This window comes from Schistocerca cancellata, chromosome 10, assembly GCF_023864275.1.
Source record: "Schistocerca cancellata isolate TAMUIC-IGC-003103 chromosome 10, iqSchCanc2.1, whole genome shotgun sequence".
NCBI lineage: Eukaryota > Metazoa > Arthropoda > Insecta > Orthoptera > Acrididae > Schistocerca > Schistocerca cancellata.
The window spans coordinates 222209794-222234640 of record NC_064635.1 but is presented as its reverse complement, the minus strand read 5'-3'; the positions used below and the strand labels follow the sequence as shown (position 1 = coordinate 222234640).

General features: G+C 40.9%; 1 protein-coding gene across 1 annotated transcript in view; it reads left to right on the top strand.

Annotated features, from left to right (window-relative positions):
* The window catches only part of LOC126106285 (uncharacterized), a 151113-nt gene that overhangs the window by 54320 nt on the left and 71946 nt on the right, over nt 1-24847 (top strand). The window contains exons 4-5 of the mRNA XM_049912506.1: nt 6771-7007; nt 14470-14641. Coding sequence (XP_049768463.1) covers nt 6771-7007; nt 14470-14641 — 409 coding nt within the window. The remainder of the gene's footprint in view (nt 1-6770; nt 7008-14469; nt 14642-24847) is intronic.

The following is a 24847-nucleotide window of genomic DNA, read 5'->3' as shown; positions in this document are numbered from 1 at the left end:
GAGGACAAGATCAAAATAAAGGAAAGTGGCAAGGGATTTGAAATAGGGCCGTCTGAAATTTAATTGGGAGAAGGTACTTAGAGATTCCAGGGATTTTAACAGGTCAGCCTTACGACGAGTCCATATTTCGATGTCATCAGTGTATCTAAACCAAACCAGGGGCTCAAGGCTTACGGATCCCAGGAAAGCCCCTTCCGAGCAACTCACAAAAAGATTGGCACAGGAAGGAGCCGTCCCAGTTCCCGTGGCCATACTCCAATCTGTTTGCACATCTGCCCCTCAAGTGTGAAGTAATTGGTGGTAAGTATAAATTTGATTAAGGTGAACAGGAAGGATGTCATAGATGTGGAATCAGGTAGATGCTGATTGAGGAAATGTTCATAGCAGGCAGACCTTGTTCAAAAGAAGTTTTCCTGGGCCATCACATCCAATCCTGGTACTGCTGATGCCTCCAAAAACTAACTTCAGAGCACAACATTTGTCACTTATTACTATTCTGTTCTTGAACATATTAATCGGCTACGTTGACAAGGCCGTGACTTCCTAAAATCGTGCCCTGTAATGAGATTCATTCTGTCTGAGATTTTGCCCACCACTCCTATAATAGCCTTTCGTCACTCTCTCAATCCCTGCAGCATCCTGGTCAGACCCTATGCTCCTCTTGCACACATCTCCCTACCCTATGTCTCCTATCCCTGTGACTGTCCACCCTACAAGACTTTCCCTGTGCACCCTCCTACCACCATCTATACCAACGCAGTAACTGGCAAAATATATACTATCAAAGAGAGAGCAACCTGTGAAATGGCTCACGTCATATACCAGCTGTTATTGCAACACTGTTCGGTCTTTTATGTCAGCATGACTACCACCAAATTATCAGTTAGGATGAATGGGCATAGGCAGAGGGTGCATACTGGCAACACACAATTCCTGTTGCAAAGCATGCTCTACAACATGACAGTTCTAACCTCAGTACTTGTTTCACTATTTAGATTCTTCCTCCAGACACCAGTTTCTCAGAACTCCGCAGGTCGGAACCGGCGCTACAGCGTGTCCTCTGTTCCAGCCACCGTGACATTTTAGCAGTAATCTCTGTCTCGCATATTACCCTGTCTTCCACCTTTAAGCTCTCAGGTTTTCAGATCTCATCCGGTGCAGACCCCAGCAATCAGTCTGTCCTTGTTATCCTGTCTGGTAAGTCTCCTCTGACACGCAGTTCTGGGGGACGTTTCTGAAATCTACCACTTTTCCTAAACCTCTCCAGTCCTTTTCCTCCACCCCTCTTCCTTCCTCTTCAGTCATTCTGCCAGAACAAGGAGCCACTGGCTCTGAAAGCTTGCATAAATATAATGTATTTTTATGTGCATTTTGTGCACACCTTGGTGAGTAGATTTTTTATCTACCCAATTACATTATATAGTTGCAGTTTATTGCTAGTAGTGTGTGCATATTAAGTTTCTGTGAGTTGCTTCTCTTTCTGTTAATATGTATCTTGACTTTATTGTGTGTGTGTGTTGGGGGGGGGGGGGGGTGGTTGTCTGTTTGTTCCACCTTCAAACACCAAAAAGGCTGGATGGATTTGCATGAAATTTGGAATGGATATAACTTATACCCTGAATCAACGCATCTGCTACTGTATGTCAAAGGGGTGGTGGTGAAAAAGGTTGTAGCCCAGGTGCACAAATACCCACACTTTATTCATCCAGAATTTGAGAATCAGATCACCTAGTGACTTGCAACAAACTTTACACATAACATCAAACATTTATGAAAGTTCTTTTCACTGACAACTCCTGTAAAATGATGAAAGGAAAAAGTTACATTTACATGTTTGCTGTTCGTGCAAGAAAACTGGTGCACAAAGCGTGACGTTTTGATGTATTGTTTCTTTCCTACTAACTATTTTCATGACACTGTTAGCCGACAGAGTTCACATACGCCACTGAATTTAACAGCAAAATTACGTTATTGTATAAAATACAGTTCAGGAGATATGACATGGTAAACACTGAGATGCGTGAAAATGAAACTGCAGGGCAAAATTTGGTAGAGGTACACGCAACAGATATGCGCAAATATGTGTGAAATCTGTTAAATACATGTGAAATAGATTTAACGTGTGCGTGTGTGAGCGAAGCTGTGGGTAGAAACCTCACCCTAAACCTGTGGAACAATTTCAACCAAATTTGGTAGACATGTTATAAGGAGTGATCAGGCAGTTTCTGTCTGAGGGCATTGCTGTGGTGTATAAACTACTTAGGGTAACTGTTATGCGTGTACGTAAGCACTGACATGCCAGCGAGGGATTGGTGGAGCATTCGTGTCTTTCCAACACGTGTGCAGTAAATGCAAAAACGTAAACTACGGCGACATTATTACCGAAAGTATCCGAGCAGTCCCGACATCCAATTATCCTCTTCCCATCTGCCGAAGGACAGTTGCCGGTAAACGTCCGTTGGAGAATGAAGAATGTGTACGGGGGAGCATGTCTGTCAAAAACCGTCATTGTGGTACGGTGAGCCAAGTTCAGTGCTGCTTCACAATAATACGTGTACCCTTTTACAAATGTTGTAACACAAAAACTGTGCTAACTCGAGTGGGAGACACTCGAGCACCCGCCTTGCAATCCTCACATCTCCCCATTTGAGTATCACATCTTTGACCCCTTCAAAAAAGGCCTTGAAGGGTTGACAATTCCTGTTGGATGTGGATGTGCAGCAAATAGTTACGGATTTCTTCATGCAGCAGGACACAGTGTTTTATGAAATTGACATCTTCGACCTGATGTACTAGTGGGAAGATTACCTCAATGCTTACAGTGAATTTGCCCGATTGGCATACCGATTCTGGACTGTACAGCTTTTGAATGGAAACTTCTTTAGCACTCTTTATTATTATGACCTGCAAAGAAATACTGTGTTTGTAAAATCCACCAGGCTCTGTTGAGGTGGGCTAATAATGTGGAGCGAGAAGGGGGAGGAGGAGATGAACAGACAGAGAAGGGAAAGGGGCAGAAGGACATAGATAAGGAGGTGGAGGAGATGGACAGAGAGAGGGCAGAGGAGGAGATTGACAGAGAAAGGAAAGGAGAGGAATTGGACAGAGAGTGATGGTTTGGAGGAGGTGGACAAAGAGAGAGAAAGAAGGAGATCGACAGAGAGTGGGGGTAGAGGAGGTGGACAGAAAGAGGGGTGTGGGAGATAGACAGGGAGAGAAGGAGAAGGAGGTGGACTAAAAGAAGATCGGAACAAATACATACCCGAGCAACACCGAGTACAAGAAGTCCTGGATCATTGTTTACAGAGACGTATTGCAGTAGATTCCTGGCTCTCCATACACACTGAGACAATTTTGACCTTTCCTATGCTAAGCATGTTGCAGACACTTGTCAAATTATTTACTCCCTTTTTTTGCATGTTTTGTAATTTGCTACTTCGTCATATAGAAACGTTATCTGTGAAGTAAATGAGTGAGTTGCGACCAACATGAGTTCTGTCGGATTTTCCAGTTGTCTCAGAATTAGGGTCTTTTTTTTCCATGCAGTTTGATGTGCCACAAGTGGCTCGTGCTGCAAAACTTCCAAGAGATAACTTTGTGTTGGTGCATGTGTGTGGATAGTGAATTTTAGCTTTAACATTTTTTATAAATTACTGTTTAACGATGGTAACAAATAGATATGATGGGTGCAGTTAGTTGCAAATAGACATACTGAATAGGCCAGTGAGACTTCCTTGGATTGTGGAAAGACAACACACTACAGTGGAATATATACTGCTAAGCAAATTGAGCAACTTGTGGAGTGCTTTTAAAATAGTCATTCAAATGTATGACTTGGAAAGAAATTGTGAAGATCATGATACATTCACCATCATATGCATCTACTAACCTAGGTTTCAAAGAATTGTGAATATTTCCTGCCCCAAACTTATGTATCTTAGAGAGTGTCTAATTTGTAAATAAGACTCCCCATCTGTTTTCTGCCTGTACAGACTCGTGGTGACTGATGGAGTGTGGAGTGTAACTGGCCCTCGAGGGACAGATGGGCGACCTCAAGATATGTCCACAAAAGACTACATGCGCTGTGTCGTGCAAACACGCGACTGTATGAATGCGAATAGGTGTCTGCAACTGCAGCAGTGTGAACTGTGAACTGTACACCACATATTAGTGTGGCTTGCACCCCTCAGATGCTGTGGTGGTTGCAGGAGACTTGGCAGTAAACAGCTCAGTGACTCTTTTATTGACAAACAACCTCCAAGATGAGACAGGAGTCATATGTGATGCAGTCCTCTATACACCACAGTAAGATTGTGCCTAACATAGCAAAAACTGCAAAACCGTTTGCTGACTGTGAGTTCATAAAAGAGTGCATCAGTGCTGTTGCAGATCTTTTGTGCCCACTGAATGTAAATCAGTTGCAAGAAATCAGCCTTCTGTGGTGGACTGTACGTCACCGCTGAAGTGCCACAGCTGGTGATGTTTACTGGCAAGTAATAAGTAAAGTGCAGGACTTCATTCCATTTTCCATATTACTTGATGCCTCACAGGCATTTCAGATGCTCCACAATTGGTAATTATGTCTAAAGTGTGGATGCTGATGTGGACATAATTGAAGATATTTTGGACACTATATATTAAAGAGCACTATCACCAGTGTGGACATCCCCAAAGCTGTCGAGAGAGCTGTCAATTCTTTTGCTTTACACTGGGATCATTGAGTGTCAGTGACAATAGATGGATCACCTACAATGAAGGGATCCAGATGGGATTTGTGGATTGCTAAGAAAGAAGTTCCAGTGCACTGCAGAATCATTGTAGAGATTTCACTGAATTTGGCACCAAGAGGTACTCTCTAATATGAGGCATCATGCAAATAGTTGCTTGGACAGTCAGTTATTTGAGAGCCTGTGGTTTAAAACATTGACAGTTCCATAAATATTTAATTGTAATTGTGAAAACGTAGAGTGACATACCACACCACTGGCTTAGCTACATCAACACACTGAAATTTTGTTTTGGATTAAGACTGCCAGTAAATTGATTTTTAAAAGAAAAAAGGAGGCTTGAACTCAAATTAGAAGATCCAGATTGGGTTGTCACCCTTGCATTTTTAGTGGTTATTACAGGACATCTGAATGCATTGAATACTAGCTTGCAAAGTGAAAATTGATTAATTTGTAACATGCATGAAAAAGTGCAAGCTTTCATGAAGAAAGAAAGCTTTTGTCAGAGAAAGTAATACATTCACCCACTCTGCGATCTGTCTATGAAAAGAATTACCAGGAGTATGTTTTTCTAATTAGTCTCATATAAGGGGAATTTCTGAAGCTTTCAAATTGTTTTCAAGACCATTTGCTACCTCCCCAGATGATACTCTTCGCCATTTCCAAATGGAATTAATAGATCTACAATGTAATTCTTGTCTGACAGACAAATTCCTTTTGGCAAGACGTTTAATAACATTTTATCAAAACTTTCCATAGCAAGAGTTTCCTTGTCTTCTTCGTGAAGCCATGAAAATAATGTCAGTGTTTAGCTCGACATACGTTTGTGAGATATTTTTTTCTGTTATGAAAATTAATAAATCAAGAGCAAACATCAGTAATGAAAATTTATGCAAGTGTGTGCATTTTTCTGTATGTATAAACTTTGTACCAGACATTAACCTCATTATAAATACAACTAGAGATAATTAAATGAAATGGATCTCAAATAATACTCCTAGAAACTGCGATTACTTTTCAGCTGTCCTATTAAATCCTGCTCCTTCATTTAATAATGCGGGCTAGGAAAAAAGATGCATTGCAGAGGAAGAAAATGAGATGATAGGGAAAGAGAGTGGAGGGCAAAGGAGAGAAGCATATGGCTGACCTCAACCACAGTTGCCTGCTCCTGTGCAAGTGAACTTCACACAAGCAATATTTCTGCCCGTTTGTGACACAGAGTATGCAGTCAAATCTCAGAAAGTAGTAAATAGGCAGGCCTCTTAGCAAGCAAGTTGAAACCATATGGTTTTTACTGTCGTTCGTTTTTCAATCACTCTGGCTAATATTGAATTTCGAGCAGCATGTACCCGATTTTCAAATACTGTCAGTGTCAAATACTCCCAAACTGTCAGAGTGGATCTTAGGGTTTCCTACCTACCTTTACGCAGTAAAGAAAAACTACATCCAAAAGAATGCTGACAGCAATGTGTGCTTTTTTATATAAAACTTTGTCACAAAGTCATTTTTCTAAGACATTGTTTAAAATTTATCCAAAGAACTATACAACATTACTAAAAGTTACAAAATGAGAAAAAGCTGGTTTATAACGTTTTGTTGTGAAATAATGAAAATACTTATTCCATTTCTGTATTACAAATAAATAACACAATAAATAAGTGAAATAAATCAGTTGCATTATGTGGTAATAATTAATTAAATGACTTGTACTTATTTTTTTTTTAGTATTAATGGAGCTATTCTTCATTATTTTATTCCTCCACATTTTATATTTCACTTCTGTAGTCTGAACAGTGGGACCCAACATTCATTTAATTACTTCATACTTTCAGACTTCAATGGCTTTGTGACAGAGCTTTAATAATAATAATAATAATAATAATAATAATAATAATAATAGTAACAATGTTTTCTCAGTTTGGAATTTTGTTAGAAATTTCAGTGAAAAATACTGCAATTATTTGACTATACATGTTGTGAGTAACAGTTGAAGGAATGTGAAATTTGTCTAAGAAATGTGAAATTTGTCTTCTGTGCTTTCAGGCGTCAAACAGTATACCTTCTGCAGCTGCACAAGATTTGGCAGCATGTTTGCCACCAGGGGATCAACGCCCGTACGACAGCTCACGGTACGCCCCAAACGAGGCAGGGGATGACGTGCTGAGCTACAGTGTCCTGCCTGCTGAAATGCTCCCCTTTACTGCAGAAAGGCACCGAGCATATGACAAGTCTAAATATTATGACGCTACCCCCAGAGAAGTTCCTGTTTCGAGGAACCAGGTTAGCAAGCAATCTGCAGTTCACTGTTATTTTCACACCTGTCTTTATGCTTCACAAACTGTCATAGAACCTACAAAGTGAGGTGTGTGGCATTAACTTTGTTTCATTACAAGAAGACAGAATGGCTAGCTAGTACTTATCCTCAGCAAGTGATATTCCTAGTCCTGCCAACAGCCTCATTTAAAAGTGGAAAGAAATATCCCAACTTTCGGAACTGTTAGTTCCTTCCTCAGGGAGGAACAGTTGTGGAAGAATTGAAAGTTGGGGCGAGTCATTCTGACCTGAGGCTGAGAGGTGCCAACCTGTTGTAGTATAAGGGAGACAGCAATGAAGGAGGTGGTGTCAGGTAGGTCAAAGATAGTACATTGGTAAGCCTGTTTCAGTCAAGAGATGATGGGATGAAGTGATGTATGTATGTTATGGCAGGAAGGAAAGGGAGGGGGGGGGGGGGAGGGAGAATGGGAAGACACATTACTGGAGGCTAAATTCAGGAGGTTGGTGGGATGCCAGGATATGTTGGAGAGCAAGAGTACAGAATTCAGAGAAATTAGTACTTGTGTGGTACAGCAGACTCCAAAGTCCATCGAATCATGACTAGGGCACTGTGTTCAAGAGCTGGATACTGGGTGCTCTAAGGAAGAAAGTTCTGTGTCCATTTGTCTGCTCGGCCGGTTTAGTGGTGGTCATTCCTATATAAAAGCTTTGCATTAAACACGATAGTTGATTAACAAAATGTTTAGTTTCACATGTTGCTCTGCCATTTCTGCTGTATTTGATTTACCAGTGCTGGAGCTGGAGTAAGCAGTAGTGGGTGTTTGCATGGGAAGGTTTTAAAGGGGGAACGATTTCAGTGTAGGAACCTGATGATGGGGGTAATGGTACAGAAGTTTTGTGTGATTGGGCAGGGATACAGAGGCTTGGGAGGTGACGGAAGGTGACAATAGATTGTATGGGAAGGATATTGGTAAGAGAGGATCTAATTTAGGGCTTGACTTGAGAAAGTCATTGCTCTTATCACTATTTCAACATGAATAGAGATGGAGAAATAATTACTTGCAAACAATAAAAGGGAAAGGGTAGAGTGTTGCTCGCCACAAACATGACACGTTGAGTTACAGACAAGCACAGTGGGAAAATTGTTGCACAGTTAGCTTTTGACCAGTCTTCAGTAAAGAAAACAATAGCGCGCGTGTGCGCGCGCCCACACATGCACGCACGCACGCGCACACACACACACACACACACACACACACACACACACACACACTCACACTCACACACAAACACACACACACACACACACACTCACACTCACACACAAACACACACATATATTCATTCACATAAGCAAGCACACTCCACACACACACTGCCATTTCTGGCAACTCGGACCTGAATGCAACTGCCATGTTGAATCTGGAGCAAGTGGGGGGAGGGGAGGGATAGCAGGATATGGCTGGGGGGGGGGGGGGGGGGAGAAGAGCTCTGTCTGGTGGAGCATGGTGGGACTGGATGGAGGCATTACAAGACTGCTAGACGCAGTGTTTGGAGGCTGTAGGGCAGCAAGGTTGGGGGGGGGGGGGGTGGCAGAAAATTAGGGGAGCAGGGAAGGAGAAACATGCGTGGGTTTGTTGATAGAGGCTGGCACATGATGAGGGTGAGGGGAGTTGAATAGGGCAGAGGTGACAGGACAGAGGGGCAGAAACTGTTGGGTGGTTGGTGTGGGGACAGTAGGTTACCATTGGTTGAGGTCAGGATAATTTTGGGAGTGGAGAATGTGTTGATCCAGATGGCCAAATTTGTGAAGCAGCTATTGAAATCAAGCATTTTATGTTCAGCTGCATGTGTGCCACAGGGTGCTCTGGTGTGTTCTTGGCCACAGCTTGGCAGTAGCCATTCATCCTAGTGGAAAGATGATTGTTAGTATATAAACATAAAAAGATGTGCAATTATTGCAGCAGATCTGGTATATGACATGTCTGCTTTGGCAGGCAGACTGGCCTCTGATGGAGTAAGATAAGCCTGTGACAGGACTGGAATAGAAAGTGTTGGGTGGTTGGATTGAGCAGTCTTGCACCAGGTCTTCCACAGGGATTGGGAGTGGATAGAAATTAACTGAGATGTTGTGGAGATTGGGTGGGTGAAAAACCACTTTAGGAGAGGTAGGAAGCCTCTTGGTCAGGATATCCCTCATTTCAGGACATGAAGAGTGGTGATCAAAGTCCTGATGAAGGATGTGGTTGAGTTGTTCCAATCCATGGTGGTATTGGGTGACAAAGGGGATGCTCCTTTCTAGATGATTCTTGGGGTTGGTGAGAGGATTGAGGGTGTGTGAGAAAATGGCACAGGTGATATATTTGCATATTAGGTCTGCGGGATAGTGCCTGTCTGCGAAGGCCTTAGTGAGGCCTACATCATACTAGGCAAGAGTCAGATATACTGTCCTCGGGTGGCAAGGCTATATGGAAGGGATTTTTTGGCATGGAAGGGATGACAGCTGTCAAAATGCAGGTATTGTTGGTGGTTAGTGGGTTTAATGTGGACAGAGAGGACACAAGCCATCAGAGAGGAGGAGATCAATCTCCAGGAAGGTGTCCCGTTGGGTGTACATCTACATAGATATTCCACAAGCCATCATACAGTGCGTGGCAGAGGGTACCCTGTACTACTACTTGTCATTTCCCCTCCTGTTCCACTCGCAAAAGGAGCGAGGGAAAAACAACTGTCTGTTCGCCTACTTATGAACCCTAATATCTCGTATCTTATTTTCGTGGTCCTTATGCGCAATATATGTTGGCGGCAGTAGAACCGTTTGACGCTCAGCTTCAAATACCAGTTCTCTAAATTTTCTCAATAGTGTGCCTCGAAAAGAACATCGTCTTTCCTCCAGGGATTCCCAGTTGAGTTCCCGAAGCATCTCCTTAACATTTACTCGTTGTTTGAACCTACCATTAACAAATGTAGCATCCCGCCTCTGAATTGCTCCGATATGTTCCTTCAGTCCAACATGATAAAGATCCCAAACACTGGAGCAGTCCTCGAGAAGTGTCCTTTGTGCAGTCACCTTTACAGGTGAACCATTCTTTTGTAAAATTTTCACAGTAAACCAAAGTCGACCATTTGCCTTCCTTACTACACTTTTCACATGCTTGTTCCACCTCATATCACTTTGCAACATTGTGCCCAGATATTTAAATGACTTTGTTGTGTCAAGCAGAGTTCTTCTTACACATCCACATTAATTTACATTTTTCCATGTTTAGGACTAGGTGCCATTTGTCACACCAACTAGAAATTTTGTCTAAGTCCTCTCGCATCTTCCAACAGTCACTCAACTTCAACGCTGTACCATACACCACGGCATCCTCAGCCAACAAGCACAGATTGTTGCTCGCCCTGTCTGCCAAATCATTCACGTATATAGAAAACAACACCGGTCCTATCACACTTCCCTGAGGCACTCCTAATGTGTCTCTGATGAACACTTGCCATCGAGGGCAAAATACTGGGTCCTAGTATTTAAGAAGTCTTTGGGCCACTCACATATCTGTGGATTTATTCCATATGCTCATACCTTAGTTAACAGCCTGCAATGGGGCAGCATGTCAAATGCTTTCAAGAAATGTAGAAATATGGAATCTGCCTGTTGCCCTTCATCCTTGGTTCACAGTATATCATGTGAGAAAAAGGCAAGCTGAGTTTCGCAAGAGCAATGCTTTCTAAAACCGTGCTGGTTTGTGGACATAATCTTTTCAGTCTCAAGAAAGTTTGTTACATTCAAACTGAGAATATGTTCAAAAACTCTGCAGTAAACAGAAGTTAGGAATATCGATCTGTAAATTTGCAGGTCCGTTATGTTACCTTTCTTATATACTGGAGTCACCAGTGCTTTTTCCCAGTCACTTGGGACTTTGTGCTGGGCGAGAGATTCATCATAAATGCATGTTAGGTAAGAGATCAGTGCCATAGAGTACTCTTTGTAAAATTGAACTGGGGTTCTATATGAACCTGGTGATCTATTTGTTTTCAAATGTTTCAATTGTTTCCCGATGCCAGGTTTGCTTATTTCTATGTTGGCCATACAGGAGTCTGTCTGGTGGTCAAATGATGATACGTTTGTATGGTTCTCCTGTGTGAATGATTTCTTCATTGTGAAATTTAAAACCTCTAACAATGGAAAATCCAGGATGTAATGTAATAAGCAGAGATGCTGAGTTGCAAAGGCCTTGTTGGCTGAAAGCTTATTTTGTGGCAGTCTTTTTGTTGTGCTTATCTGCGACTCAGCATCTCCGCTGTAAGGTGAGGAGCAACTATCCTTTTCATAAATTTAAGACTTTGGCTTTTGTTTTGCTATCTTCAGCTGCCACACCAGATGGTCAACAAGGGAATGAATAGAAGCCTTAGACCCACTTAGCAGTTTTACATATGAACAGAATTTCCTCAAGTTCTCTGCCATCTCTTCTCTAAGGAGTGACAGTGGTTGTTGTATGCTTCACGCATAGATCTTTTCACAGATGCATGAATCTGTACTAAGCTTCACTTGTTGTCATTTGTGTGTACCCTTTTCAACCTAGAGTGCAACAGCCTCTGCTTCCTCAGCATCTGCCGAATTTTGTTATTAAACCATGGTGCGTCTTTCCCATCTTTTATCCACTTGGTAGGCATGTAACTCTCCAGACCATGATTTACAATCTGCTTAAACTTTGCTCATAGCTCCTCTACATTCATCTTACTGGAACTAAGTGATGCCAGTTCACTGTCTAAGTGAGGTGTTAATAACTGCTTATCTGCTCTATCTAGCAGAAACACTCTCCTATCCTTCTTGACTTGACCAGAGGAGGCCTGTGTGAAGTGGATGGGAGAGGAGTAGTTGAGGTTGTGAAGGAATGAGGATAGGTTGTCTTAGCCCTGTGTCCAGGTGATGAAGATATCGTTAATGAACCTGAACCAGGCTAGGGGTTTGGTGTATTGGGAGGCAAGGAAAATCTCTAGATGACCCATAAACAAGTTGGCATTGGAAGGTGCCATCCAGGTGTCCATGGCTGTACTGCTACTGCAGATTTGTTTGTATACCTTCCCTTCAAAGGAGAAGTAGTTTTGTGTTAGGATGTAGTTAGTAAGGTGAATGAGTTGTGAAGTAGTGGGTTTGGAGTCTGAAGTATCGTGGGAAATGTTGTGTTCAATAGTGGCAAGACTGTGGGCATGAGGGATGTTGGTGTATAGGGAAATGGCATTGACAGTGATGAGTAGGGATCCAGGAGGTAAAGGAGTGGTTGGTATCTGTGACATGGGAGGCTTAATTTCGAGCAGTTGGCTGGAGATGTTGGTCCGTGAGGACCGAAATTCTTTCAGTGGGGCACAGTGACCAGCTACAAAGGGGTGTACAGGATTGTTGGGTTTGTGAATTATGGGGAGCGTGTAGAAGGTGTGTGTGAGAGATAATTCCAGTCTGAAGTTTTCATTGTTTAATTAGTTATTTACTTTTATATGGGCTTTGAGTTTTCTGCTTCTGCTATTGAGATCCATAAGTACATCAACCTAGCTGGAGCATCATATTTATACAACTGTAAGATGAACTATTTCCTCAAATTTGTTATTTGGAAGCAACAGAATAATCATATATTTGCAGGTACATTTTTGGTAATTGAGGCCAATATTTTTATGTTGCAAATAGTTTAAAATGGAAGTTCCTTTTTTCATCAATGTTTTGTTAGTATCTGAACTTTACAGGAATTATCAAAAGGAGGTTCAATAATTAGTTTCATTTATTAGTGTAGCTGTAGTACAAATGACTTGGTTGGTAGCTCTGTGAGTTAAGGGTGGTAGCTCTGTGAGTTAAGTCTACAAATCTGAATTGAGCGGAGGATGTGTCAGTTACTGCATCTTTCACACCTGGAAATGATTTATGTATGTGCTGAGTAGCACCACAGTTTGGAATCCAGGTTTAACTGTAGGTCCCCCTCATAACTCGCTGGGAAAGTCAGTCCGAAGTTCTCGGAACGCAAGTTCGCACCACCTGGAACAGGACAGTGCATAGTATAACAGTGTGGTATTAAAACCTACCTTCTGGTGGAGGACAGTGTAATATAAGGGCAGTAAATTGTAGTGATTGTTGTTGTTAATGGATGCTGACACAAATTTTTTACAGTATGAGGATCTACGAATTTTTGGTTCACAACTGATTGATGCAGATAATATTATGCTGATTTTAAATTAATGAAGTAGAGACTTCAAACAACTGTGTAGCAATTAGGAAATTTAATGTCACAGATGTGAATGTTGGTAGATGGTGTCAGATGAAGAATGCACTAAAGAGTGCTTGCTAATGTTACAGCCACTCCTCAAATTTAGTTACGACCTGGAGTGGCATTTATTACAGATTTACTTCAACAATAATGTCATTCTCTCATTCACTTAGTAAATATTAAAATGTACTATGGAAAATCTAGGATGGAATGTAACAATATTATGAAAAGGGAAGTTGCCACTCACCATATAGTGGAGATGCTGAGTCGCAGATAGGCAGAATAAAAAGACTGTTACAAATCAAGTTTTCGGCCAGTAAGTCCTTCATCAAAAATAGACCCCCCCCCCCACACATACACAAAAGCAACTGGTACACATGTGACTGCAGTCTCAGGCAACTGAGGCCACACTGCAGCAGTGTGGCCTCAGTCACATGTGTCTCAGTTGCCTTTGTGTGTGTGTGTGTGTGTGTGTGTGTGTGTGTGTGTGTGTGTGTGTGTGTGTTTGCCGTCTATTCTTGACAAAGGCCTTACTGGCCAAAAACTTTGTGACGGTCTTTTTGTTCTGCCTATCTGCGACTCAGCATCTCCACTATATGGTGAGTGGCAACTTCCCTTTTCATAATATTGTTAAAATGCATACTACAGGTTTTATCTCACCAGAATGAGTAATCCAACTCACCTTAAAACACAAAGAGTTTGCATGAATAAAGCGAAGAAGCTTTCTATTCCATATCATCAATTAATTTTTTTTTTTTTTTTTATAATGGACAGCTGTGCAAAAGCTATTAACTATGCTGGAAAGTAATGATGTCATCCTGTCTGAATTTTCTATAAATGCTAATTGAGCATAGGAATTCCAAGCACAAATATATTTTTCACAGCCAGTTGCAGGGTGAAATAAGAGTCCAACATGAGTAGTAAGATTACAACCTATTTAGATAATTTTACATGTACAACCACCGTTTGGATAACATGTCTTGTGTCTCTTGACAGCCTGTTTTTACTCCTCTTGATCAAGCAGCAGTTCCTGAAAGCCGGAGACCGTAATAACAATGAGGTGTTGCTCATACACCGTGAGTTTTTAATTACATAAACTCTTGTAGGGGTGGGGGACGGGGAGAGCTTTGCATGACAATTCATGGCTGTAAGAAAAGTGATTGCCTGTGCACTTCTGTATCCTACGAACAATTGTTTCATTGTGATGCATTTTGCAGATGGCGCTGCAGTTAAGGGAAGAATTGGAGCAGTGGAGGAGGTCTCAGACTAGCTCTGTTCAGTCACTTGAAGAGCAGTACCCTCAGTGGGCAGACTGGAGGGCTGATATCCTACCACAGACAAGAAAGAAACGACCATCGAGTGCACCAGAAGTTCGCACAGTGTTCAGAGGTGAGCCAGATATTCTGTGGAGTTATATATTCTGTGGAGTGAATTGAGCTATACATCAGTTGGCAAGGGCAGTCATTACAGGCTACATCTGTTGCATTACAATAATGGCTTTCCATTTTATGTTGCATTACATTACTTGTATTTTGAGGACCCTGCAAAAATGTTTCTATGACACATGGAAAGAAATCAGAGACGTGTATTTTAGTTGAGTGCAGTGTGGTGAAAAGATTTAAGATTGTGAAAAACAGTTGGAATACAATTTGAAGTTAGCAATGATATTGAAAGAATAGATTTCTGCTCACCATATAGAGGAGGCATTGAAACATAGACCATTGAAACATAGAAAGCCACAATGAAAAAGAATGCTAGAAATGTATTACTTGTGATTTTACCCTAAAACATGAACTTCTAAGAGGATAATCGTCAGTGGGGCAGAATGAGTTGCCTATCAGAAGTTTCTTCAATTCAGTATCTACTACATTATCTTTAAGATGCATTCATTCAGCGTAGTGTTCCATAAATCACACCTCGAAGGAAAGGCTTCAGGGATGTGGAGTGAGCCAAGCTATATGTCAGTTGACAAAAGCAGTCATTACAGGCTACTTCTGTAAAGTATACTAACAAACAGTTACAACTAGTGCCTATCTACTCGCATGGATAATTATGGGAAATTTGTTCATAAAGAAGCTGCTTGGCAAAAAACCACTGCTCTTCCTCTTAGACTAGTCAGCTGCTGTTTTTATCTAATGCTTATAGGGCACTATCAGCTGTCTTTACACTAGTGAAGGTACAGTTTGTTTAATGTGAAGATTAGTGTTAACCAACATTTAAATTCACAAGCCCTAATACATGACATTTAGTATGTTCTTGTTGGTTATTGAATACATGTGTACCCATGTGTGATTCCTTACCCGTGACCGAGTATGCTGGAGCAGTGGTTAGCACACTGGACTCGCATTCGGGAGGACAACGGTTTAAAACCACCTCCGGCCATCCTGAATTAGGTTTTCTGTGATTTCCCTAAATTGTCTCAGGAAAATGCCAGGATGGTTCCTTTGATGGTTCCTTCCCACTCCTTCCCTAATCTGTGCTTGTGCTCCGTCTCTAATGACCTCATTGTCGAAGGGAGTATTAAACACTAATCTCCTCCTCCTCCCTTACACATGAAGTGTTCGTACAGGTTATTGGTGATCCTAGTATTATATTCATTCTACACACCACTTTTGTGAAGAAAAAAGTGTTTCCAAAACATGATACAGATTTTAAAAAAACTACAATTTTCATGAAATATGTTTGGAAATTTGAAAACTATTTACAGTAACTAACCTGTTTCTTGTGTGTGCCTCAGCCAATCATGTAAGATGGTTATGTATATGAAACTTGCTGACAGATTAAAACTGTGTGCCAATCCGTGACTCGAACTTGGGAACTTTGTCTTTCATGAGGAAGTTCTCTACCGATAGCTACCCGAGCACGACTTGTGATCCGTCCTCACAGGTTTTACTTCCAGCTGTACCTCATCTCCTACTATCCATACTTCACAAAAGCTCTTCTGCAAAACTTGCAAGATTAGCACTCCTGGAAGAACTATATTTTGGAGTCATGGCTTAGCCACAGCCTGAGGCTGCTTCCAGAGTGAAATTTTCACTCTGCAGTGGAGTACATGCAGATACTAAACTTTCTGTAATCTTGCACTTGTCTGCATAAGGCAAAGCTGCTGAGTTCGTCTTGGTTCAGCACACAGGAAGATTCTTGCCAGTGCGTACTGCTGAGGGAATTAGATTAGGAAATGAGACGCTTAAAGTTGTAAAGAAGTTTTGCTATTTGGGGAGCAAAATAACTGACAATGGTCGAAGTAGAGAGGATATAAAATATAGACTAGCAATGGCAAGGAAAGTGTTTCTGAAGAAAAGAAATTTGTTAACATCCAGTATAGATTTAAGTGTCAGGAAGTCGTTTCTGAAAGTATTTGTATGGAGTTCAGCCATGTATGGAAGTGAAAGTGGGCGATAAATAGTTTGGACAAGAAGAGAATAGAAGCTTTTGAAATATGGTGCTACAGAAGAATGCTGAAAATTAGATTGGTAGATCACATAACTTATGAGGAGGTATTGAATAGGATTGAGGAGAAGAGAAATTTGTGACACAACTTCACTAGCAGAAGGGGTCGGTTAGTAGGACATGTTGTGAGGCATCAAGGGATTACCAATATAGCATTGGAGGGCAACGTGGAGGGTAAAAATCGTAGAGGGAGACGAAGAGATGAATACACTAAGCAGATTCAGAAGGATGTAGATTGCAGTAGGTACTGGGAGATGAAGAAGCTTGCACAGGATAGAGTAGCATGGGGAGCTGCATCAAACCAGTCTCAGGACTGAAGACCACAACAACAACAAGTTTATGGCAATGCCTCAGTGTTGTCATAACTCCATAGACCATTGTTTTTACATGGAACCATCTGTGGTTCAGTTGAAAACAGGCAACAGCACTGCCAACTGTTAAGAGGCTTCTTTTGTGGACTCTAACAGACACTTCACTATTCAGTGCTTCACTACTGCACCTAACATGACCAGGGAACTTTCCAAAATCCAGGCGAGGTAATTAGGATTGAGCGAGCCGTAAATATTTAGTTATTAATAAGTTACAACATAAACATAAATAGCAATAAATTTTGTTAATAGTGTAGGTTACTTTCTTTGTATCGAATGACTAATGTAATAAACAAATGTAGTTAATGAAAATGCTTTATTTCCAAGGAAGTAATTTGTCTTATACAGCGTGTTGTGACTTGGCAAGACAGCCAAGTCACTATGCGAGGGTGCCGAAAAGCACGCGTTAAGCTCACGCAGACTGGCGTGAGGTCTGGAACAGTAAAGTAGTTGAGTCTAGTAAGAAAAGAACGTAGTTGCTGGAATACTTAACTTTAATCCATTATTGTTGTACATCTCTCGTTACTGTACATGCTTCATTAGATACATAGCAAAGGATAAATGGCACCTTGATAGGTCGTAGCAAATGACGTAGCTGAAGGCTTTGCTAACTATTGTCTCGGCAAATGAGAGCGTATTTGTCAGTGTAGCTTCGCTAGCAAAGTCTGCTGTACAACTGGGGCGAGTGCTAGTACGTCTCTCTAGACCTGCCATGTGGCGGCGCTCGGTCTGCCATCACTGACAGTGGCGACACGCGGGTCCGTCATATACTAGCGGACCGCGGCCGATTTAAAAGGCTACCACCTAGCAAGTGTGGTGTCCGGCGGTGACACCACACAGCGTCATTAAAACGTGGTACTGAGGCAAAATGATTTGTACTCACATGAAACAGTGCACTGTTTCTTTGAGTATTACTGTGGTCAAGCAAAAAATACAATATAATGACCATTCATCATTGTAGAGAAATAAATATCATTTTGTGAAAATCTGTAAGCAGTGTGGAATTCCTCTCATAAAAACATAAAAAAAGATGGAGACATTATGTGTGTGCATGTGTGTAACTATAAATATGTTCAACAAAAATAATTAATTTTTGACAATATAATGAAATCAGATAGATGAAAAAATCTGCTCACCAAGCTGTGGCAGGATAACACACACACAAACACACACACACACACACACACACACACACAAAAAAAAAAAGAAAGGTTCAACTTATGCAAGCTTTCGAAGCCAGTGGCTCCTTCTTCTGGCAAAACAGTTGAAGTGGAAGGAAGAGTGGTGAAGGAAAAGGACTAGAGAGGTTTAGAAAAAGGGGTACAGTTAAGATTCAGAAAAGTCGCCCAGAACCCTGGGTCTGGGGTGACTTATCAGACAGGATGAGAAAGAAAGACTAAGTGTTGAGGACTACACTGGACGAGATTTGAAAACCTGAGAGCTGAAAGCTGGAAGACACGGTAACATGCAAGATGGAGATTACTACTAAAATATTGTGTACAAGTTAATAAGAGTGAAAAGCTAAGTGCATTGTATGTAACAGAAAGCCAAAAATAGACAAGACAGAAAATGAAAGATGTAGAAAACTAAAACAGTGTGAAGAAAGGAGTAGTCACTATGAAGTAATGCTGAGACAGAAGAAATTAACGTAAATTAAGACCAGGTGGGTGGCGAGAACCAAGGACATGTTGTAGCACCAGTTCCAACCTGCGGAGTTCTGAGAAATTGGTGTCTTTGAGATCATGACTGTCATGTTGCAGAGCATGCTCTGCAGCAGGACATTGTGTGTTGCTAGTATATATCCTCTGCCTATGCCCATTCTTTCTAACTGATAATTTGGTGGTAGTCATGCCGATGTAAAAGGCCGAACAATGTTCACACAACAGCTGGTATATGATGTGTCATTTCACATGTGCCTCTCCATTTGATAGTGTATGTTTTGCCAGTTACAGGGGTGGTACAGTTGGTGATAGGAGGGTGAATATGGCAGGTCTTGAATCAGGGACAGTCATAGGGGTAGGAGCCATAGGTTATGGAGATGGATGCAGAAGGAGCTTAGAGTCTGACAAGGATATTGCAAAATCTTAGGCAGAATGGATCTCATTTCAGGGCATGATTTTAGAAAGTCATGACCCTGTCAAAGTAGGTGTTTAATACATTCAAGACCAGGATAATACTGAGTGACAAGTGGTGTGCTCCAAAGTTGTTTTTTGGAGGGTTAGTCAGAACCTGAACTGGACGTGATGGCCCGGGAAATCTCCTTTTGAACTAGGCTGATTGGGTAATTACTTCCAGTGAAGGCTGAGGTGACAATGGTGGTGTATTTCTGTAAAGAGTCTGCATCTGAACAGTTATGTTTGCCTTGAGTGCCAAGACTGTATGGGAGGGAAGGTTTCATATGGAAAGGATGGCAACTGTCAAAATGTAAGCACTGCTGTTGGTAGGAGGTTTAATGTGGGCAGAAGTGTATAGTCGGCCTTCGGCAAGGACGAAACAAACCGGGGTATCTGTCATGGGCAACAATTTCAGAGGGGAAGCCAAATTCATATTCTCGAGGAAAAAAACCTTCTTTCACAAAGCGCCTAGCATCCAGTGCACGTCGGTCTATCGATTATTCATATGATTTTTAAACACATCCCTGTTGGTTGTTGAACCTTTTTGATCACATTATAAGTTGATTTCTGAGTGAATCATAAGTTTAATTTTGAATGTGTGCATAGCGTACATGATGTGTCTGCCAGGAGAATCATGGTCACATGTGGAAATAAACTTTCCTACAGACAAAAGGGGCCGGGCTACACGAACTGAGCAGAATAAACCCAAACAGGTGAATGCCAATTGCTGTTTGTTTATGTGGTTGACTGTGTTTGCCAATGATCAGATTTGTTATAATTACTAGCGAAATCCATAGATTCAGACTACCAGAGACGAAATAAATGACAGACTGGAATAACAGGTAAGAAAGATTACCTCGATGTACTCAAGAAAATAAAATTTTGACAGAAAATGTTTGGCCAGATTGCTACATTAGTAAGGGCCATTTGTACAGTCTCTGGCTACCAAGCACTTAAATTCTATTCTGGGAGTAGTGCAGAAAACGCGTTGTACGAATACATAATAATGCCTAACCGGACAACAAATGTGGGATAACGAAACCTGTGATTCTGGCAGGATGAGTGACTTTAACCAGAGAATAGGTTTTGACACTGGCAGGAATAGTGATGACAAGATTGTTTGTTAGAACAAGCAGGAAGAAGAATGGGGACATCACAAAAATTATGGAAGAATATGATGATTCCAAATTTATACAAAAATTTCTTAGTACTACTTTTCGATCTCATGCTTGAGAAGCTGGAGCATATGAATGAAATGTGAAGCTGTTTCCCAACATAAAGCTTTTTGCTTGTAGTAGGCCTAATAGGCATTTGATATTGATACTTTGTGAATTTATTCTGTCGTGCTATAAAAATGGCCATTTTTGCCAAAACAGTCTCGTTTATTTTGTGTGTGTTACAATTGCTACAATATTAGACAGACCTATTTTGTTTCATCTAGCAGACAGTGGCAAAATACACATAATCAGATCGAGAAATCACACCAGTCTTTTTCAATATTGGACGACATTTCAATTTTTCATGTTGCAAAATGTTTGACAAATTTTGATGAAGTATTAGATTCTTTCGCAGAAAGGAAAGCACGGCATGTAAAGCTGTAACAAGATTAGAGATAAAAAAATACTAGGACCTAAGGATTGAAGAAAAGTGTACTGTCTTGCTTGTCTCTTGTCTTTACTCGTTTTATGTATCCTATATGTAATTTTATGTCACACAAAACAGCAATAGGCAATAAAGAGTGCAAATGTTCTGAAGAGTCCTTGTTCTCCCGATTACAAAGAATCCCATCCAGTACTAATTGTGAGTTTTTTTTTTTTAAAGAGAGGCAGTATGTCAGACCGGCCAACTGGAAGCAGGCGTTTTAATTTCCATTGTCCTGAATATAGTTTGACGGCATCCATTACAAAATATACACGTTTGAATTTCACAGAGCGAAATACAGCGACGCCCAATAGAAGAATGCTGTGTGGAGAGGTGTGGCACTGCATTTTGGCACACTTAAGACCTCGAACATATATGTTTAATGCATCAGACCTTTCAGGAAGATGTGCACTAAAACGCACGAGGTGGCGGCAGCGGGGGAGTGATGCACAGAGCAGTCTGAGTGGAGAGTGTTTACCAGTGTTTATGTTTAGTGATTTTGCCATTTCCTGTTCATTCACAGCTCTCATATCAAATGAAAACAAACTGAATTTCTGTGGCCAAGAGCTATCAAGTGAATTAAAATACATTCACATAATTACGGAATGCTAAAATATGTTATTAGTTTCAGATCTTATTTTATTTCCACCTTTCTGACAATCAAGCATTAATCACTTTGCAGAACAATTATGTTATTTTTGACAGTTTGTTCAAGAAATTTGGCTTTTATTGATCTTTTCCCCTGAGGCAATCAATTTATTTGAAACGAAGTGTTTAATTCCACACTATTGGCTACTTTCAACTGTTCGCTGCACTTCAAGTGCACGTTTTTACCTTCTAGCACATATGGCATTAACCCATAATAAAGAACCAAACATGAGATAATAAAGTACTGGTACTCCAAGAAAATTCAGATCTCAAAAAACCACACTGAATAGCTTAATATCAGATTGAGGTCTACTTTATTGGGAATCTGGACATGTGAATGTGCATTTTAAGCCAAATTACCCATTTTAGTATGTTTCACGAAATTCCAATGCTCTTTGAGTATCCTCTGATGTGTTGCTTCTTTTATGACATAATGTAAGATCTTTTAATGTTTTACACGTGCGGACATACGGGCTTCCTACGTCGTCGTAGCTGCGCAAGCGTGGTGACGCCTGTTATCTGGCGCTCTCTGGCAACTGCTGAAACAAGCATATTTATAACAGGGTGTGGGAAAATATTGTGAATAGTGGTTTGAAAAGCATTACTTTCAAAGTAAGTGTCCTTTTATGCATGGGACCTATGACCTCACTGTTCGGTCCCCACTCTCAAATCAACCAACCATCCTTTTATGCAAGATGAACTATGTGTGAGAATGTACAATGAACTGTTTAAATCGCAGAGTGTTTGACTCGCATTTAAAAATCCGCTCATTGAGGACAAGCCATGAAGAAGAATTTTGAGCCCAGAAGGTCAGTCATTTATGTCATTATTAAAAATTTTACTGGCACATTTCTGTGATGTATCTTACAGTGTTGTTATTGTTGTTTGTTGTGGTCTTCAGTCCTGAGACTGGTTTGATGCAGCTCTTCATGCTACTATATCCTGTGCAAGCTTCTTTATCTCCCAGTACCTACTGCAACCTACATCCCTCTGAATCTGCTTAGTGTATTCATCTCTTGGTCTCCCTCTACTATTTTTACCCTCCACACTGCCCTCCAATGCTAAATTTGTGATCCATTGATGCCTCAGAATATGCCGTACCAACTGGTCCCTTCTTCTTGTCAAGTTGTGCCACAAACTCCTCTTCTCCCCAATTCTATTCAATACCTCCTCATTAGTTATGTGATCTACCCATCTAATCTTCAGCATTCTTCTGTAGCACCACATTTCGAAAGCTTCTATTTTCTTCTTGTCCAAACTATTTATCGTTCATGTTTCACTTCCATACATGGCCACACTCCATACAAATACTTTCAGAAACGACTTCCTGACACTTAAATCTATACTCGATGTTAACAAATTTCTCTTCTTCAGAAACACTTACCCTGCCATTGCCAGTCTACATTTTATATCCACTCTACTTCGACCATTGTCAATTACTTTGCTCCCCAAATAGCAAAACTCCTTTACAACTTTAAGAGTCTCATTTCCTAATCTAATTCCCTCAGCATCACCTGACTTAATTCGACTACCTTCCATTATCCTCGTTTTGCTTTTGTTGATGTTCATCTTATATCCTCCTTTCAAGACACTGTCCATTCCGTTCAACTGCTCTTCCAAGTCCTTTGCTGTCTCTGACAGAATTACAATGTCATCGGCGAACCACAAAGTTTTTATTTCCTTTACTGCTTGCTCAATATACAGATTGAATAACATCAGGGAGAGGCTACAACCCTGTCTCACTCACTTCCCAACCACTGCTTCCCTTTCATGCCCCTCAACTCTTCGTATAACTGCCATCTGGTTTCTGTACAAATTGTAAATAGCCTTTCGCTCCCTGTATTTTACCCCTGCCACCTTTAGAATTTGAAAGAGAGTATTCCAGTCAACATTGTCAAAAGCTTTCTCTAAGTCTACAAATTCTAGAAACGCAGGTTTGTCTTTCCTTAATCTATCCTCTAAGATAAGTCGTAGGGGCAGTATTGCCTCACGTGTTCCATTATTTCTACGGAATCCAAACTGATCTTCCCCGAGGTCGGCTTCTACCAGTTTTTCCATTCGTCTGTAAAGAATTTGCGTTAGTATTTTGCAGCTGTGACTTATTGAACTGATAGTTCGGTAATTTTCACATCTATCAACACCTGCTTTCTTTGGGATTGGAATTATTATATTCTTCTTGAATTCTGAGGTTATTTCGCCTGTCTCGTACACCTTGCTCACCAGATGGTAGAGTTTTGTCAGGGCTGGCTCTCCCAAGGCTGTCAGTAGTTCTCATGGAATGTTGTCTACTCCCGGGGCCTTGTTTCTACTCAGATCTTTCAGTGCTCTGTCAAGCTCTTCGTGCAGTATCACATTTCCCGTTTCATCTTCATCTACATCCTCTTCTGTTTCCGTAATATTGTCCTCAAGTACATCGCCCTTATATAGACCCTCTATACACTCCTTCCACCTTTCTGCTTTCCCTTCTTTGCTTAGTGCTGGGTTTCCATGTGAGCTCTTGATATTCATACAAGTGGCTCTCTTCTCTCCAAAGGTCTCTTTAATTTTCCTGTAGGCAGTATCTATCTTACCCCTAGTGAGATAAGGCTCTAAATCCTTACATTTGTCCTCTAGCTGTCCCTGCTTAGTCATTTTGCACCTCCTGTCAATCTTATTTTTGAGACATTTGTATTGCTTTTTGCCTGGTACATTTACTGCATTTTTATATTATCTCCTTTCATCAGTTAAATTCAATATTTCTTGTGTTACCCAAGGATTTCTACTAGCCCTCGTCTTTTTACCTACTTGATCCTCTGCTGCCTTCACTACTTCATCTCTCAAAGCTATCCATTCTTCTTCTGCTGTATTTCTTTCCCCCATTCCTGTCAATTGTTCCCTTATGCTCTCCCTGAAGCTCTGTATAACCTCTGGTTTAGTCAGTTTATCCAGGTCCCATATCCTTAAATTACCACCTTTTTGCAGTTTCTTCAGTTTTAATGTACAGTTCATAACCAATAGATTGTAGTCAGAGTCCGCATCTGCCGCTGGAAATGTCTTACAATTTAAAACCTGGTTTCTAAATCTCTGTCTGACCATTATATAATCTATTTGATACCTTCTAGTATCTCCAGGCTTCTTCCATGTATACAACCTTCTTTCATGATTCTTGAACCAAGTGTTAGCTATGATTAAGTTATACTCTGTGCAAAATTCTACCAGGCGACTTCATTTCTTAGCCCCAATCCATATTCACCTACTACGTTTCCTTCCCTCCCTTCTCCCACTATCGAATTCCAGTCATCCATGACTATTTAATTTTCGTCTCCCTTCACTATCTGAATAATTTCTTCTGTGTCATCATACACTTCATCAATTTCATCATCATCTGCAGAGCT